The sequence below is a fragment of the Lathyrus oleraceus genome, chromosome 3, assembly GCF_024323335.1.
Source record: "Lathyrus oleraceus cultivar Zhongwan6 chromosome 3, CAAS_Psat_ZW6_1.0, whole genome shotgun sequence".
NCBI lineage: Eukaryota > Viridiplantae > Streptophyta > Magnoliopsida > Fabales > Fabaceae > Lathyrus > Lathyrus oleraceus.
This window is the reverse complement of record NC_066581.1, coordinates 320,006,933-320,019,214: the sequence shown is the minus strand read 5'-3', so window position 1 is coordinate 320,019,214 and position 12,282 is coordinate 320,006,933. Positions and strand designations below refer to the sequence as shown.

General features: G+C 34.4%; 2 protein-coding genes across 4 annotated transcripts; one reads left to right on the top strand and one right to left on the bottom strand.

Annotated features, from left to right (window-relative positions):
* The first annotated feature begins 245 nt into the window (after nt 1-245).
* LOC127127398 (protein DETOXIFICATION 44, chloroplastic) lies at nt 246-7,607 on the top strand. 3 transcript variants are annotated; one of them, XR_007805340.1, is made up of 13 exons: nt 246-616; nt 767-891; nt 1,037-1,195; nt 1,333-1,466; nt 2,420-2,555; nt 3,301-3,397; nt 3,504-3,604; nt 4,125-4,288; nt 5,560-5,631; nt 5,745-5,853; nt 6,460-6,555; nt 6,682-6,803; nt 7,062-7,130. XR_007805340.1 is itself a non-coding variant. In XM_051056576.1 (13 exons), the coding sequence occupies exons 1-13, from the start codon at nt 369-371 to the stop codon at nt 7,120-7,122; spliced, it is 1,632 nt and encodes a 543-aa protein (XP_050912533.1). In that variant the 5' UTR covers nt 246-368; the 3' UTR covers nt 7,123-7,607. The 3 variants fall into 3 exon arrangements, 2 of the variants coding, with proteins under 2 accessions (XP_050912533.1, XP_050912534.1); XM_051056576.1 differs by having other exon boundaries at nt 5,745-5,861; nt 7,062-7,607; XM_051056577.1 differs by lacking the exon at nt 7,062-7,130 and having other exon boundaries at nt 6,682-6,903.
* A 350-nt stretch (nt 7,608-7,957) lies between these two features.
* Nucleotides 7,958-9,935, bottom strand: LOC127127399 (uncharacterized). Its single transcript, XM_051056579.1, has 2 exons — nt 9,702-9,935; nt 7,958-9,607 (listed from the first exon to the last, which is right to left on the bottom strand). The coding sequence occupies exons 1-2, from the start codon at nt 9,722-9,724 to the stop codon at nt 8,158-8,160; spliced, it is 1,473 nt and encodes a 490-aa protein (XP_050912536.1). The 5' UTR covers nt 9,725-9,935; the 3' UTR covers nt 7,958-8,157.
* Between the last annotated feature and the right edge of the window lie 2,347 nt (nt 9,936-12,282).

The window sequence follows — 12,282 nt, the reverse complement described above, 5'->3', positions numbered from 1 at the left end:
CCATAGGCATTGACGCCTCCTCATAAGACTTCCAATGGAGGCGCCAAGGCGTTAGGCGCCTCCTCTTAGTACAAAACAGATGCGCCAGTTCATCTGACACATCTTTTTTTAAATGTGGTTATTTTAGAAAAAATTTTAAAAAAATTGTTATTTTGAAATTATTTTAGAAAATATTGGTTATTTTTAAAAAAAATCCGATATATAAAAGGAATGGTCATTTCTCATTTATTTATGAGCCAAAGAAATACACGTATTAGTTGAAATTCAAAAGAAATAAATAAATAAGAAAGCAAATATACGGTTATGGTTTGTTTGGCTCTGCTCTGTCAAATTGTCACTCTAACTTAGATATTCATTCTTCTCATGTCATGCTCCCTCTCAAATTAAAAATGGCGTCTTCTTCTTCTCCATGTTTTCTTTGCAATTGCATTCCCTCTTTCAAATCCCCAACACCATTGAAATCTCCAACAACACTAACCATAACCCTTCCTCCTCCTCATCTTCGACTTCGTGTTTCACTCAGAGCTTCTCCTCACAACAAGAATCCCATCACTGATGATGATGACTCTGTTGATACTCTACCACCTAATTCCCCTTCTCTACTTCCTCAGTTCAGGTACCTTTTGATCAATTTTTTCGCCAATGGTTTGTTTATGCATAATTGTGATTCTGAAATTGATTAATGATTATATACTATTTAAGTTATGTGCTTACTTTAGTTATTAGGACATTCGAGATTGATGATTCGGTTATGAATATTGAACAGAAATGGTTGGTTTAAATTTGATGAACTTGGAATGGAAATGCTGTCCATTGCTCTGCCTGCTGCCGTTGCACTGGCAGCTGACCCGATTGCATCGTTGATCGACACAGCTTTCGTCGGACACATAGGTACTTACGCGGAGATTAGTTTAATGATTTTAGTTTTTATGATGATGATGATGAGGGTTGGATTTTGTATGAGTTTGTTTTTGTTTGTTTTGGAGTGATTGTTGTTTCAGAAAGAATTCTTTATTAATTAGTTTTCAATATACAGGAGCTGTTGAACTCGCTGCAGTTGGGGTTTCAGCTTCTGTGTTTAATCTAGTGTCGAAAGTATTCAATGTTCCTCTACTTAATATTACTACCTCCTTTGTTGCCGAGGAGCAAGCGCTGATTGGAAAGGAGGAAGATTCTGGTGGAACTGAGGAAAATGGTATGAAAATTTTCCTGAATGGTTTCACAGTTTTTTTTGGTAGGATGTCTAGTTTTCATGGATATGGTTATAGGTTTTCTTGATCAAATATATCAACGGATAGTTTTGGTCTCATGTAGTTGTGGTAAATTTCTCAGGCATTTTCCAACGCAAGAAGCTCCTTTCATCAGTATCTACATCTTTAGCACTTGCTGCAGCTCTTGGAATTGCTGAAACTGTAGCACTCTCACTTGGCTCTGGCACTCTTATGACTATCATGGGTATAGCTGCTGTATGTCAAAGCTGATTATTGATCCATATATTGCCTAGTTTTTGTATTATCTTTCTTCATGTTTGAATTTCTTCTAAGTCTGCAATTTACCAGGAAAAACAACCTCGCCAACCCAAAACAAAGAAAATGAAATAAATAAATAAAAATTGATGGTTGCAAATACTAGATGCACATTTATTTAACCAGCTATCTGTCTATGTACAACTTTAGTGGAGACTGAAGAGGTAGAGCTACAAACAAAGTCCATCTTAATTGACAGTGATATTTTGAATTTAATTTGATTTTGCTCATAAACATGAAATAACTTGCTTATAAAATTGTTTTATTGGTATATTTACCTATGTAGCACCGACACCTGTGTCAGTGTAGGACACCTACACCTACGCCGATGCTTGTAATTATCTTTAATTTATTCAATTTTCAAATTATTATCAGAATTGATGTGTCGGTGTCGATGTCGTGTTTGAGGTGTCCGTGCTTCATAGATAATTACAAATGAAATTTTTCTCTCCCCATCATTTTATCATCTATAGTGGTGCATAACTGTTTTCAATTTTCATGAAGCATGGAAATATTGAGATGAAAAAAATGAAATTCGGTGTAAAATAGTTTTTATTTTAAACAGAGCTTTTTATTTGTGTCGGAAATGGTTCTCCTGCCTAACTTTAAGTTTTGTAATTTTTTTGCATAGTTTTCAAGTCTAATTGCATTCTGTAGTTGTGGTCAGTTAATTATTCATATTGTAAAGTGAAATGTTACCAATCATTAGAAATTTACAGTTATGCATCACATTCATCAGTTATCAGTTCTATGCTATGCTTAACAAGAAATATATCATAGCCTTTTGTTGCTTTATTGTTGGTTTGAGGTTATAAAAATTGAAAAAAGTTTCTACTGCTCTTCATGGATATGTCATTTTTATATAAATGAGTTTTACTTCGTATGCTGTACAGGACTCTCCGATGCGTGGACCTGCCGAGCATTTTCTTACATTGAGGGCTTTTGGTGCTCTACCAATTGTGATTGCATTAGCTGCACAAGGAACTTTTCGTGGATTTAAGGATACAAAGACGCCTCTATATGCCGTTGGCAAGTATTGCAACAGCTTTCTCCCTCCCTCTCTTTCTTTTTCTCCATTTACTCATAAGTTGCATACAGTTGACTCCAGTTACAATCACTTATAGCCTTTAAATAGTTCTATTTATCCAAAAATGAACACTTCAGCACGCCTCTGAAATATGTATAAATAAATAAAAGAGACAAAATTGTACAGATTTTGTAAATTTGAATCATAAACAAGTATCCTTGGCAGAGATGATCCATGGAAAATAAGTAATGAATATTGCATAGCTGACATAATTGCTGAAATCATAATTATCTGCTGTTTATACTTTTAAGAAAATTTTAACTTTGTTGGCGATAGGAACATCTCAAATTCATGGTAAAGACCTTCTTGGCCTACTATATTAAATGCAGGCTCAACACGATCTTACTATAAGGAATCATGAATGAACTGGGGATTGAGCAAATCAAATAGCTATTAACTGTGAAAACCTTTTGAAGTTTTCTTTCTTTCTCCATAGAATAACAAGCAGATCCTCTACCAATTTTGTAACTGTTTTTTAGTTTATATCTGTGATTTCCCTGGTGATTTTATATAACTTTTTACTACTATTCTTCTCTATGAGCTGCCAATTTCTTGTTTTTACATGTTCATATCTGCAAAATGCTCCCTGCAGCCCTGCCAGTGCTGATATGGAGAAATACGACTGCAATTCTAGGTAAAAGATTTTCTGGATGTATAAATGACAAAAGCTTATCTTTGACATGTCAGGTGCTGGAAACTTTCTTAATGTCATACTGGATCCAATATTAATATTTCTTTGTGGTCTTGGCATTAGTGGTGCTGCAATTGCTACAGTGATCTCTGAGTATGTCAGGAGTGCGGTAAACTTAATACTATATGTGCATTTTGCACATGTCCTTTTATTCATGTGATCTTCTGCTTTTATCATAAATTTTCTTTTTGTTCATCAGATATTTAATAGCTTTCATTCTTCTATGGAATTTGAATTGCAAAGTCCTGCTAATCCCTTTTGACTTCGACGGAACAAAATTTTTCAGCTATCTGAAATCTGGTACCTGCTTTTCAATTTAGTTGAATTGTTTTTTTGACTGTCCATGTCCTTCAAAGAAATTAATAATGATAATGAAATGATGATAGTTTAATGGAAAGTTATTGAACAGTTTTAGCATTATATCTTTGAATTTTTCCTAGACACACTTCAACTGCGCTTGGGAGCTGATTTTAAATTTTATTCACCGAGTATCTCAATATTGTTGTATCTTTAAAATGAATCAATTAAATACAAGTGAATAACATAACTTTTGGTTTTTGTTGATTATATGCTTAAATAGTACCGAACATGATATATGAAATTATCACATCATGTAATCCTTGTTACCAACCTCATCTAGTGAGAAATTTTTGTTGTTGATGAATGAATTATGACAATGCATACTTCTGCATTTTTAACAAAATATGATGTTCATTGTCTTGAAAATGTTTTACTTGGTTAACCGCTATTTCTTGACAGAAGAGACATGCGAGGTAAAGAGTACTGCAGATTAATTTTTACATTTTATTGCATTTTGTAGGTGGTCTTCTAATTGCCAGAACTTTGGCTGTGTTTATAACTATGACACTCACAACATCTTTGGCAGCTAAGCAGGGCCCTATACCTATGGCAGGCCATGAAATTTGCATGCAAGTTTGGCTGTCTATTTCTTTGCTCACCGATGCTCTGGCACTGGCTGGTCAGGTTGGATCATACTATTGCTTTGGCTTATAAAGGGTCATTTAATTAATTCAGATATATACTCTCAGAATTGTGCTTGGATCTGATTCATCCCTACAAAATCAGTTTGTAAAGTGAGGATTACCCCCACTTATAAACATATGTTGACCTGATAGAGAAAACCTGATATCAAGAGGCCCAACAAATCTTGGTCCGGGCTCTGATACTATTTTAGAATTGTGGTTGAGTCTAACACAATCCCGTAAAACTGACTTGTAAGGTGAAGATTTCTCCACTTATAAACAAAACCATTTTAAGGGCGTGCAAGGTGGACTACCGCACAAGATCCAAAATTTGTCACGGTTAAACCGTAGTTAAATATCACGGTTAAACTATGGATAAATATGACCTCTATTTGTTTTGCCACAGTTGAAATGTGGCTAACCTACACTGGATCTTCAAAAACTTAAGACGACCCTAAAAATATATTTTCATACCATATATTGTCCGATGTGAGACTCTTAACACATCCCCTCACGCCCAACACTAAGGGTTTGGTGCGTGGATATAAATGGTGGATGATTTGATAGCAGAAACTTGATAGTCGGTGGCTCAACGGATCTTGAACCGGACTTTGATATCATCTTAGAATTGTGGTTTAAGACTAATTCAACCCTACAAAACCGGCTTGTAAGATGAGGACTGCACCTATTTATACACATATGTTTAGGCCACATATTGTCCAAAATTGAGAGTCTTTCACATAAACCAATGTTTACACAAGACTTAATTATCAAAGCATATAACATAGGTAGTTTAGCTCGTTCAGTTTGCAAATCACATGAATCCAGAAAAATACAGTTTTATAATGTTGAAGTGCAGAATGTTGAATATTAAAGGGCTTTCCCCGACCTTTAAATCAAACAAATTGGGTATCATCAAGTTTGAAATGCTTGCTGACAAGAGAAAACTGATCCAACTTTCTTAGCACGGCTGAAAATACTGTCACGTATTGCATGACAAAATCCATATTTTTCCATTCCACACGATAGTAGAATGACGTTAGCAAAAAGTTCCAATATTCTTATTATTAAAAAAACAGTTGGAAAATGACAGGTTTTGAAAGAATTGGTTGTATTATTATACTTCTTAAAATGATAGAAATGCTACAAAGTCTACCAATAGTGGAATTCCTATTATTTAGAAATCAGACACAAACAAACTGTTTGAAAATTATTAATGGGTGCAATGTGTTTGACGGAAACTTTGTGACATGTTATGCATTTATTTTGCAGGCTCTTCTTGCCAGTAGTTACTCAATGGGAAATTACAAGCAAGCACGCCTCGTCATATATAGAGTGATACAGGTTACTGATTGAGTGGTTGTTTATCCCCATAATCTGCTTCCCTTTATTATCAGATTAGGACATACACTGATTCATAATTCTTCTGATCTCCTTTTCTTCTACATTTCTAGCAGATTGGTTTAGGAGCTGGAATCACTTTGTCGATGATCTTATTTGTTGGGTTTGGAGCATTTTGTACCTTATTTAGCTCGGACTCAGAAGTTCTAGATGTTACCCGGTCAGGTATATGGGTAAGAAATCACAATTTTTTTGTCGAGAATTACTTTCTATAGCTGCTTGATTGCCGCAGGCTATGAGTTGAAATGAACTTCATTTGGATGTCTTTTTAGTTTTTAATTGAAATTAATGTTTAGATTCAGATTGTTATTCATTTTATATGGATGAATCCAAGTGTTGTTAAATGGCTGCCATGGCACCAACTTGAAGTGGGCGATATTTGGACAATCGCCATAGGCAGTTTATGAGGGAATGCCTGCCATGGCAGTGCCATAGGCCGTAATGGCATGTTATATGGGAGATTTGTGGTCTTCCGCCGTCGACAACATTGTTGAATCTAATAGAAACTGGTATAAAAAATGTATTTACGGAATAAAAATAGAAGTTTATTGAATGTTCTATGGAGAAAAGATCTCAACAGAGACATAATACATATACACACTATTACATAACTGCTACTATTTATTAATTATTAAAAAACAGTAACTGCTAACAAAAATAAATAACTGCCTACTGGCCACATAAATATTCTTTATAAGAGGTCTAACAGAATCATACCCTTCCGTAATAGCATTGTTGTTTGAAGAATCTGAAACTTACCCATGTGTGCAGTTCGTAGCTGGATCTCAACCAGTGAATGCTTTGGCATTTGTTATTGATGGGATTTATTATGGGGTATCAGACTTTGAATATGCTGCTTACTCTATGGTAATTACCTACTTCAATGATTATTAGATGCTTAGACATTTCAAGTTGTTTCATCCTCTTAACTGATTCTCTTTTGTACTCCCTCTTTTCCCCCCTCTTTCTTACTTTTTTTTTTGGCTTTTGCAGGTGCTGGTTGGATTAATTTCTTCAATTTTCATGCTGGTGGCCGCTCCAGTAGTTGGACTTCCTGGAATCTGGTCAGGATTGTTTCTCTTCATGACATTGCGTGTTCTAGCTGGAGTTTGGAGGTAAAGTGTATAATTTATTTTTATGGGCAATGCAGTGTACTATTCATATTTGGATCCCAGCACAACCAGAAATAGTAGAATGATACAGGAGACATTGGTTTAAACGGAATTGACACGATGTCTTGAATCTCGATCATTAGTTTTTTTCTTCTGTCTTAATCAATCCTACTGGGATTGGGGAGAAAGCAGGATACTTGTTGGGTTCCATGAGAAGATTTTGATAGAGATAATATGTCTATTTTTCATTTTTTTTTTAAGATTAAGCAGCAAAAGCGGCCCATGGAATGTGATATGGTATAAAGATGGAGGAGAAGACTGATTTTCAAGAGATCCAATACGAGGATACTTGCTTTGCATCCTCTCCTGCTAAATCCTTGCACTCAAAGAGAATCCAGTAGCAGTACTGGACTAATATTTTATTAGAATGTGGCAGAAATTGCTGAAAATCAAATGCCAAAGTCTTTCTGGAACGAGAGAGTTTGAATGGCTAAATGAGCACAGTGATGGAGAAAATCGTTTAATGAAGGAAGCTGTACCATAGAAGTCAAATCTTATAACTTTCTGGCATTTTGCAATTTTCATTGCTGAAGGAAGCTGCATCTTAGAGCTAGGTGTCGGTAATGGCATGTGCTCTGTAATTTCTTCTATATCTTATATAAATATAAAGTCTTTCTAGGAAAAAATAGGTTAGAGGGTCTTAGTTTCTTTCTTTAGGAAATATATTTTTAATAAATATGAATGTGTTGCCTTGGTTCATGAAGGTTTCTGTAAATAAATATCTAAATATATTAATTTCTTCACAAATCATTCTTGTGTCTTCATAATTTGATTCTTTTGTGAACTATCACCAATAGTGTGTAACTGAATAACTGCTGTCACATAGTAACTAGTAATAACTATGCATGTATAAGGCCATGTGGTACATCAATTGCTTACATGAATCCCTATATCATGTCATGTCATGTGCTCCATCATGAGACTAAAAGATAAATTTTGAAAAGGAGACAAACTAGGAGGCTTTAGACAACCAAAGTAATAAGAGTTATTATTATTTTAGAGACTATTTTAGAGACCAAAGTGTACATGAAGTTCATATTATGGATTGGTAGAGTATCATGTAAAGAAGTGTCTCTTCCAAAAGGTACAAAAGGGCGTCATAGTTATAATTATAATTCAATTGAAAGTTCATAGTACACAGAGCATAGTACACAGAGCATCTTTACATTATTGAGATGCTGAATAGAAAGCAGAAACATGGTATTACTTGAATCACTGAGGTGGGAAAAAAAGACTCTGCTACAAATAACCTCACCAAAGTGAAAAACAAAAAAAACCATGTAAACAGCAAGAAACTTTAAGATCCTATATGTGAAAAACATATATCTAGCAACTTCTGCTCTTCTAGTAAGCCAAAATCATAATCAGGTTTTAAGAAACTATAATCATAACCAACTTCAAGATCTGCAAACTGCATATTATTCCAATTTTCAGGCAAGTAACCTCCCAATTTCTGGAGCTGTTGAGAAAGATCACTCAGCTTCCTACTTTGCTCTGAACTAAATCCATGAGGTGCACTTCCATTATTTCCTCTCTCTTTTAAATTACTGCTTTTATTAGTATTGTTGTTCAAAGCCTCAACTTGGGACATTCTTTCAATTGGTCCAACACTGCCACCACCAAACAAACGAATTCCCTGCACGCAAGGTAATCTCTGAGCCTCGTCATTTTCGCAATCAATAGATTGGCCTCTCAGCTTGCATTCCAATCCCTTAAGCTCATTTTTCATCTCATCAAAATGTCCATTCTTATGTGTCTTTGCAAGAGAAGCGTCGGTTTTGATGTTAGAATACTCAGAATCTGGTCTTGGATTGATATCTGGAAGCATATTGTGCAGGTTTCCAAGGAAATTGTTGTTGCAGTTCAACTCAAAGGATTCCAAATCCTCCACTGATCCTCTGATTGTTTCCTCACTCTTCACCAGAATCCCATTTTCTGCTATATCAGAAGATCCACAATCAGCTCCTGAGTTCATGGCTAAATCTATATACTCCTTCTGTACATGATAACACTCTCCACCCATGCCAGAATTCTCCAAAACCTTCTCTGATTCACTCTCTAGCAGTTCGTTTTCTCCACGTGTTTCAGATTTAACATTCTTGTAGGACTCTTGATGAACAATTTTCTTACATCTCTTATTGGTTTTACATTGGACAGTGCCAGCTATTATCCCGTCCTTCAATTCCTCTACCGAGTCGTCATCAGCAACAAAATCTTCAGAAAGAATCTTATTCTCTTCATCAGACTGATGAAGATTACCCTCCAACTCTTCAACTTTTGCAAGATCCTCCTCACCATTCAAAGAATCAACAGAACCACCACTTGACGATGAAGGTGGTGATCCACTAGGAAAGTTCAAACGAGCACTAGGTCCATACATAGCCTTAGCTGCTTTATCATAAGCAAGAGCAGCTTCATGTGCTGTAGAGAAAGTACCAAGCCAAAGCCTATTTGCTTTCTCACCAATATGTTTACCATTGATAGGCTCACGAATCTCTGCAACCCATTTACCCCAAATCCTCTGTCTAACTCCTCTGAAATTGCAATCTGAATTCTGAGGACCACCTTTACCTCTCATGCACCCTTTTCTTGAACCTTTTGCAGGAGCTTTGTGAATCTTTTCAGCTCCATTATCTCCACATCCAAGTTTTTGTTGCTGTTGCTTATTGTATTTCTTCCACTTCTCAAGAGTATCTTCCACTGAGTCCCTTCTTCCACCACTGCGTCTCTTGCGTGATTTCCTTTCTCTGCAGCCATTTCAACAAGCAAATAAACAACAAAATTTTGTTAGTTTTCTATTAACAAAGAAAAACTTCATGAATTTAGAACAAAAAAACTGACCCAGAAACAGTATCAATCTTCATACGCTTTATGTTACTGAAGAGGTATACAACTAAGTTCCTTATGTTTTTGTGTATAGTTTTGGAGTATGTATTTTTTCTAAGGGTTTAAAAGAGGTTTTATGATTTGTATATTGAACTATTGCTGCATGAAAGCGTCATCACAAACGCCACTCTTGACTTGGAAACTAAGAAAAAAAAGTTGAAGTGCTCAATTTAGTATTTGTTATTTTTTTTATAACAGTGACCTTTCTACAAAAGGAAACATAGATTTTGGATATGATTGATGACATGACATCACCCATTTTCAGAATCTAATGCATAGGCTGATGAGCTTCTAGGGTTATGACACGTGGCAGATGTTGTTTCATTGGTGGCAGCCTGTCAAGAGCTTTCTTCACTGTGAAGGGCTTGCTCTCTATTTGGTGATGCAGTTTGCAGCTAACTTTTTTTGAACAATTTTTGTTTCTGGCTGATTCTTGTATTTTTCCAAAGCATTATCTTGAGTCTTTTTTTTTATTGATTTTTTTTTCTGCAAAGTTTTCATTGCTAAATGATATAGTTGGTAGGGTGATATGCATTGAAATGTAATTTTGATTGATTTATTTATTTTAAAGGGAAATAAAAACTATATAAAGCAATTATAAAAAAGAAAACTACGCAAATTAGATACAAAATATTCGATTTAATATTTGGATTGATATATACTCTTTCCATGTACAGACATACTCATTAAATATGCATTTAAATTATATTATCAATATTTCGATATTTGTTTGGAGAAAGAAAAAGTAGACAAAAATATAAGTTTTAATATATATATATATATATATATATATATATATATAATATGTTAACTAAAAAAAATTATAAATTCATCCATTAACATCACTTATATTATCTTATTTGGTTCAGTCAATTTTTGTAAAAAAAAATGTTAAGGTCTAATGACGTGGTGTGATGACAAGGCTATTAGAACAATCTTGAGTCGGTTTGTGTAGTTAAAAACGGTTTGTGTAGTTAAAAACTGATACATGGTTTAAACTATAAGGATTTTCTGAAAACAAAATCCCACAGTTTTAGCAATGTATTAATTTTTAACTGTTGACTCAAATTTGTAGTGATAACCTTGTTGGCCACGTCACCAAAATTTATTTATATATTTTTTTAGAAATTTCCGGAAGAGACCAAATAAAATATCGACAATGAAGTTAAAAGATTAACTTATAGTATTTTTAATTAATGAACTAAAATAGAACATTAAATTAGATAAAGAATTTGATAATTAATTATGTCATTTTAAAGTTTCAAATAAAAAATTAATATGAAATATTTTTTTTATAAAATATCATTTTAGATATTCATATTTAATTTTTTTTGAATATCATCAACATTTCAAAAATTAACTTAAACTTTTCATAAAAATTAATTTTAAAATTTATCTATTCAAAATATTATGATTTTAATTGTGTTTTAATCTTTAACAATGTATATTATATAATGTTAATATGCATAAAAAAGTTAGAAAAATGACTGGCGATTTTAAAGATAGAGCTAACATTGTTCATATCGCCCGACCTAATTGCTCATCATCATCTTCTTCTCCGATTCTGACAACAATTGTTGCTTACAACCTATACCTTGGATGTGATTGGATCACAATCAGGAAAATACAAAGGAGAAAAATGCATCTTGGAATCAAACAAAAATAACAAAACTAACAAAAACTTTTGCTGAAGCACTTTTGAATGTGTGTAACATTCCCTTATTTCAGTTACCACAACCTTGCCTAAAAGGTGATAGGTTGGCCATAGAAATACTAGAGGAGTAGTATCTAGCAGGCGTTGAGGTCCGTAAACACAACCTATATGGAACGGTGGTTTGGCCTAAGGGTAGTACTCCATTGACAATTGTCGCCTTGAAGAACAAGGTAACGCCTTTATGGAAGGGAAAAGCTAAATGGGGAATCATCTCCCTAGGGAAATGGTTTTATGAGTTCTCTTTTACTTTGTTGGAGGATGTCAAGCGAGTTAGGTCTTCCCCCTCATGGAATCTACAACCAGGTTACTTGAAGCTTTTGGCTTGGTCAAAGGACTTTAACCATAATATCCATGAGAACACCTCAACTCATGTTTGGGTGCGAATGTATGGATTGTCAAAGGAATATTGGCGATCTAAGATATTGTTTTTCATTGCTAGTAGTAAGGGTACACCTATTTGCACTGATTCTTTTGCTTCAAAGCCAATGACTGGCCGAACATTTGGGCATTATGTTCGTGTTCTTATGGAGTTGGGCTTGTCTCAGACCTTGACTTATAAGGTTTTGGTAGAGAGAAAGAACTTTGCTTTCTTTGTGGAAATGGATTATGAGAGTTTACTTACCTTTTGTAGTCACTGCAACATGACTGGCCATGATTTAGAGTCATGTTTCAAAGTTACTTCAAAGAAAATAGATACAACACATCACAAGATCAACATATACCTAGGGTGGAGCCAAAACAAAAATTTCCTTAAGTAACTGATAAAATATATCAATCAGACAGAAGGGATGTATAGGATCCAACTCTAGAGGTCATTCCTGA